Genomic DNA, 6,284 nt, shown 5'->3' with positions numbered 1-6,284 from the left:
TGCGTGTTCAACTTGATCAAGGAGGCATCCATGCTCATCGAGTGATGTTCTCTTTCATTGAAGCTAGTCCGACCCATCCATAACAGTCACCGGAGTTGTCATGGCGTTGCTGAGGATGAGTACCGGAGAGAGAGAACGGAAAGGATGAGGGGAGAGAGAGAGAGAGAGAAATATTTTTTATATCATAAAAAATATTAAAAATAAATTGTGAGACTCATAAATAAATATTTTATAATAAAAATATTAAAAAAATACAAATGAGACCCACTTAATGGAAGAATGACAATTAGGTAACGAAATATTTAAAGTTGAGGAATAAAATTAATTATAAGTTGAAGACTCATTTATATATTTTTGTGATCAATTTTAAGGTAGAGGTAAAATAAATTCTTAATTGATAATTTAATTATATTTTTTAAATTTTGATAAAATAATTAAAAATCACATCAACATTAAAGCCGAGGCAATATACACAACAAACTTTATCCAATTTATTATTTAAGCACAATTTGGTCCTATTTCTTTTCATTTTTAAAAATCCACTTGTTTCATAAGTTCATACCAACTCACTTTTTATTATTAGTTTTCAGAACTTAGATAGTCTTGCATATTTCTTAGCAAAAAAATTCCAATGACTAGCCTCGTATTACTGTAAACAATAAAAATTGAATTCAAGCTATCGATGTATTAACTTGGTTTATAAAAAGTGTCTTAACTAGTAGTAAAATTTATAGTAGTGAGTCTTATCATAATACTAATCACAAATAAATAGTGCACTGCATATTTTTTTGAAAGAATTTGAGCACATAACATGAACTTGAGAAATCATGCGTGGTTTACAGATAAGTAAATAAAACCTTCACTATCCCAAATTCTCAATGACAAGGACTCGCTAGAATGGGCGGATGGGATGAATTGTATGAATTGTGGTTAACACCTACTCTCCCCTTCCCAATTATTATTAGACACTTATGAGAGAAATTTTATTAATGATAATTTTTTAATGTAAAATATTTTAATAAAAATAAAATTTTATTAATAATACTTTTTTAATATTATCATTCTTCTTATATTTTATTTTTTAATATTCTGTTTTGTATAATTATCAATTATTCACAAGTTGAACCAAGTAGGACTACATTAATGATAAAGCCTTTTCAATAAATATTTAATACAGTTGTATGCTCAAAGCTCACTCTTCAATATTATTTTATAAATAAAATATTAAATAAAAAATATTTTTTAAAAAATTATATTTTTATTTTAAAAAATAAGATTATAAAATATATTTAATGAGTTTTTATTAATAAATATATATTTATGTAAAAATAACCCATAAATTGAGAAAATGGGAGTACATTCAAGTACTTTTGATATCTTGAAAAGACATTTATACTTCAGACAAAAAAAAGACATTTATATATCTCTTTAAAAAATATCACAGTATATTATAAAATATTTTGAAATTTGTTTTGAACCAGCAAATGAGTTCACTTCTTTTGGATATAAAAATAGGGGCACTTCTACAATCTTAATAATACATCATTTTAACCGAGTAAATTATTTTTTTCATAACAGGATTTAGATATCACATTAGTATAAGATACTTCTTGCAATGCAATAATTTGTCTATTAATTAATAATTAATGTCTCATGAGATGAAAGTGTTAATATTTTTCTTTTGGAAAGCAAGAATCAATAAGCACTGTCCTTTGATAATGGCGCAATCAAGACCACTAAAAATGTGTTCATGGAGGAAGTATTAGACACGAGATTTGGATTTAGTAATTATAAATATTAAGTACATGTATTATTTAAATTGTTAAAGTCTATATCAATATTTTAAATAAATTTAATTATTCACCTTAAATGAAGTATGAATTTAAAATTATTAATTTAAATTTTAACAATCTAAATGATATAAGCACCTAATGTTTATATTAAATGCAATGTCCGAATCTATACCTGCTGGACATGATGGAGGAAAATAATTAAAGGGATGTTTGGAAGTCATATTCATAAGTAAATTAACCGACACATTTGTTCGTTAAAAAAAAAAAGAAAAGAAAAAACTGACACATTTCGGTGGCCTGGTTGTCTCGCATCATGCTTCCAAATCCAAAACTTTTTCGAATTGACAAAGTTTATTCAAGTATTTCATTTTATTTTTTTTTTAAATCTAAACGTGGTGCTGTACGGGCTCAACTGTGCATGCCCCGGTTTGGATATAATATGGTGTTGTGTTATTCAGCGTCCACAGGCAAAAAACAAAACAACTCATGGTCGAGGACAATTTATATTCCAATATTGTCTGCTATTCTAATTATTTTATGTTTGAGCAATGCTATAATATATTTTAGTCCGCGATCTACAGGCGTGGTCCTCCTCCGATTGAGCTCAACTACATGTGCTCAAGTGCTTTCGTTTCAAAATACCGATCAGAGATTTGTCATATTCACAAGGTAAACTGTATTACAACGTGAAATGCGATTTTCTTAATCATTAATCACGTTACGGAGAATTCAATATACGTTTAAGTTTCAAAAATAAATATTATCGCTTACTCTGTGGCTCACTATTAACTATAAATAAGAAATGTTGGCCAAAATAATAACAAGTGAAATGGGAAAAAGTATTTTAGATGAATTTGGCACTTTGATCAGAGTGTGGGTAAGCCTCATTTAATGGGCAGTACAATACAAGGGCGCTACTGAACACGGGTTTGTCAAGGTTTGTTGTCATCTTCTCTAAGGCCAAGCTCCTAAGATTCTTCATTTTTTCCGAGCAAAACTGTCATCCATTTCCTGTGGATTTCATTTCAGCCCCCACCCCCCTTTTCTCTCTCTTCTGGCAATTTTTGCTGTCGCAGCACCGGCATTCACAATCCTCTTCAAGGCGACTTTTGTAACAGCGAAGCTCTCGAGGTGTTCGATGTAAATTTCCCTTTCATTCATAACTTTCTGGTTTCATTTCGTGAAGGAATTTTCAGGAAAAGGGAGTGTTTTGCCTAAAGCAGAAAGCGAAATTTCACAGTAGATAGTGCTGGTATCTTTCATTTCATCTTTCTATCTGCTTTCACTTCGAAAAGAAGGGCAAGATGGCGAAAGGAAACAAGGTGCGTTCTTTTGCGAGCGAGAAATGCTACAGAGCGAAATGGAGGAGTTCGTAAACTTGGGACTCAGATTGAAGTTTCACTGAAAAAAGAAGAAGAAGGAAGCTTTAGGGATATAATATGCCAACAGTCTGGTTCTCTCTCAAGAGGTCTCTACACTGCAAATCAGAGCCATCAGAAGTTCATGACCCGAAATCCAGAAAGCACTTGAGCACAATCTTGACGAAAAGGGCTGGTAGGTCTGGGTGTTCGAGGAGTATAGCAAATCTCAAAGATGTGATCCATGGGAGCAAAAGGCATCTCGAGAAGCCACCGAGTTGCAGTCCGAGATCCATTGGGAGCAGCGAGTTCCTCAACCCAATTACCCACGAAGTGATTTTAAGCAACTCTAGGTGTGAGCTTAAAATCACTGGTTTTGGAGGATTTCAAGATGGCGTTGGCGGCGGAGCTAACGGCGGTGGAGGTGGAGGTGGCGGTAATAATGGCAGCGGCGGCTCTACCTTTGTGGGTACTTTAAGGCCTGGGACTCCGGGACCCGGAGGTCACCCTACAATGCACTACTTTAATCCTTCTTTTAGGACACCATCGACTCCTCCAAGGAAATCTCCAAGTCCTTTTCTTTTATCAGATAAAGAAGGGTCAGCTTTGCATGGTGGTGGTGGGCTTCATTCTAGCAATAGGATGTCTCTTGAGACTGATTCTAATGGCTGTTCCACTATCACTTGTCACAAATGTGGAGAGCAATTTACCAAATGGGAAGCTGCTGAAACTCATCATCTCTCCAAGCATGCTGGTAATGCTAAAAACTTGCTTCTCAGTTTTCTGGTTTTGGGCTTGCTATCTTTTTCGTGGGTTCTTTCAATGTTCCAAATCTCAGCCACCTTTATACTCGCAGCTTTATCAGATTACTCTTCTGAGTTCTGACCCCAAACTTTGCAGCCCCCCACTCTATATCTGATACACAGGGATTGTCATGTGAGGAATCTTTCAGCGCAACTTACTTTTTCAGTTTTGGGACAACCCAGCTGATTTTCCTTTTTCTTTACCTCTTGATTTAGAGCCACTTTATCTTACAAAGTCAAGGAGAAACAACCTGACTTTCCCTCTTTCTTCAACGCTATCTCTTTTGATTCCTTAACCACCACGCGGTATGAAGTCAACACTACTTTCACACTCCCATGTTTCATTTCATCTTGTTTGAAATTAAAGTACTGTTTTTCATTTTCTAGTTACTGAGCTTGTGGAAGGCGATTCGTCGAGGAAGATAGTGGAGATAATATGCAGGACGAGCTGGTTAAAGTCTGAGAACCACTGTGGTCGAATAGAGAGAGTGTTGAAGGTCCATAACATGCAAAAGACACTGGCTCGATTCGAAGAGTACAGAGAGATAGTGAAGATCAAAGCTAGCAAACTCCCGAAGAAACATCCTCGGTGTCTTGCCGACGGGAATGAACTTCTAAGGTTCTATGGCACCACCGTGTGCTGCAATCTTGGTCTCAATGGCTCTTCCAGCCTCTGCCTCTCAGAAAAATGCAGTGTCTGTCGAATTATCAGAAATGGGTTTTCTGCAAAGAAGGAGCTCAAGGGTGGAATAGGCGTTTTCACAACTTCCACGAGTGGAAGAGCATTTGAATCTATTGAGATCCTTGACGATGACATCTCAATCAGAAAAGCACTCATAGTTTGCAGAGTAATAGCTGGCAGGGTTCATAGGCCTCTCGAGAACATTCAGGAAATGGCAGGGCAAACAGGGTTTGATTCATTGGCCGGTAAAGTTGGTCTTTATTCAAACATAGAGGAGCTCTATTTGCTCAATCCTCGAGCTCTTCTTCCTTGCTTTGTCGTAATATGCAAACCCTGAAGCCATAGAAATCCAGTTGAAAAAGGAGTACACATTAATTACACCCAGTTTTAATGAAAATCCCCTGTTTTGGCCTTTTCATGGAGGTTCTATGCTCTTCATCTTTTGGAAAGATTAGATTTTTCTCGTTCATGTCACTTGTCGTCTTCTTGTTTATTGTATGAACTTCTTATTCATACCCCTGTAACATTTTAAATGGTGCTGATTTTTTCACCTACACAAGCTAGTTGGTAAAAAGGTAGAAATTGTACCAAGGTAAGTCGTCGTCTTGAATTTCAGAGTTAATGACCCTAATTGTTGCCTGCAGGTTATGACTTTTATGTAGGACTAATATTAATTGGAGTTGGGAGACAAATTAGTCGTTGGAATGAGTAAATTTGCTAAGCTGATGTACTAGTTATCACATTGCAATAATTGAATGAAGCTAGTTGTGGGAGCATTTAATTGAGATGTGAAGTCCAGGACCAGCTACGCGGTGGTTTAATTTAATGCAGTCGAAGATTAGATTCTGTTTTAATAGCTCATCAGTTCATTGAAGGACTCAATGAACCTGAACCCCATTGATACTGATCCATCGCTTAAGATTAAGATAGTATTTTATCTTCACATACTCCATACGTTAATCAACAAATCTAAATCTAAATATTCTCTATGTGAAAGTCACGTGGCTATCCCTCTCCCCCATAATGGGCTTTTAAGTACCTAATTACTACAGTATAAAGCACTAGAGTATATCATGTATCAAGGAAGGGGGGGAAAGCACTAGAGTATATCTAGCTTAACTAAGTAATTGTGAAGCCAATAACAAGAAGTTAAAAATAATCTCCATAATTTTACTAAAATAATAAAAAATACATATTTTTAAAATTTTTAAAGATGAAGGTAATGGTACTAAAATGGATATTATATTTTTTGTTATTAGCATAAAAGGGAGCGGATCTTCCTCCTAACACCAAACAAAGTCAAATGTTGTCATTTAATTTATGCCTTGCATTCAAAAGTAAGAACCCCCAGCCCCACAAACCAGTGAGAAAGAGGCTAAAAGTTGCAGTCTCTAGGGCATGTGGTCCATTCTGGAGGATTAGGTTTCATGTTCGAAGAGGCTGATCCTGCCTGATTAAGCGTGTGTTTGGATAATGTTTTTAATTGATTATTTGAAGGAAAACCAATTAAAAACAAAAATTATCCAAACACCCATAAAATGGGTTAATTGATTTTTGAGCCAAAAATTATTTTTTTTTAAAAGCTGAAAAACCGAGCGTTTGCCTAACCAAAAATGTTGAAAAAAATTATAAAAAAAGGTCAAAAAAA

General features: G+C 34.9%; 1 protein-coding gene across 1 annotated transcript; it reads left to right on the top strand.

The window, feature by feature from the left end:
• Nucleotides 1–2,637: 2,637 nt before the first annotated feature.
• On the top strand, nt 2,638–5,232 carry LOC129315087 (uncharacterized). Its single transcript, XM_054958611.1, has 2 exons — nt 2,638–3,905; nt 4,342–5,232. Exons 1-2 carry the CDS (start codon nt 3,233–3,235, stop codon nt 4,971–4,973), a joined length of 1,305 nt encoding a protein of 434 aa, XP_054814586.1. The 5' UTR covers nt 2,638–3,232; the 3' UTR covers nt 4,974–5,232.
• The last annotated feature ends 1,052 nt before the right edge of the window (nt 5,233–6,284 follow it).

This window comes from Prosopis cineraria, unplaced genomic scaffold, assembly GCF_029017545.1.
Source record: "Prosopis cineraria cultivar Desert tree isolate PC_DT_omini unplaced genomic scaffold, ASM2901754v1 PC7, whole genome shotgun sequence".
Classification (NCBI taxonomy): Eukaryota; Viridiplantae; Streptophyta; class Magnoliopsida; order Fabales; family Fabaceae; genus Prosopis; species Prosopis cineraria.
Note: the sequence above shows the minus strand (reverse complement) of the source record. Positions and strands in the feature narration are given on the sequence as shown.

Bases quoted from the DNA above. Each gene is read 5' to 3' on its own strand.
- LOC129315087 (XM_054958611.1), top strand. From the start codon at position 3,233: ATGCCAACAGTCTGGTTCTCTCTCAAGAGGTCTCTACACTGCAAATCA. The intron at 3,906-4,341 runs GTAATGCTAAAA...TTCATTTTCTAG, and splicing joins TCATCTCTCCAAGCATGCTG to TTACTGAGCTTGTGGAAGGC.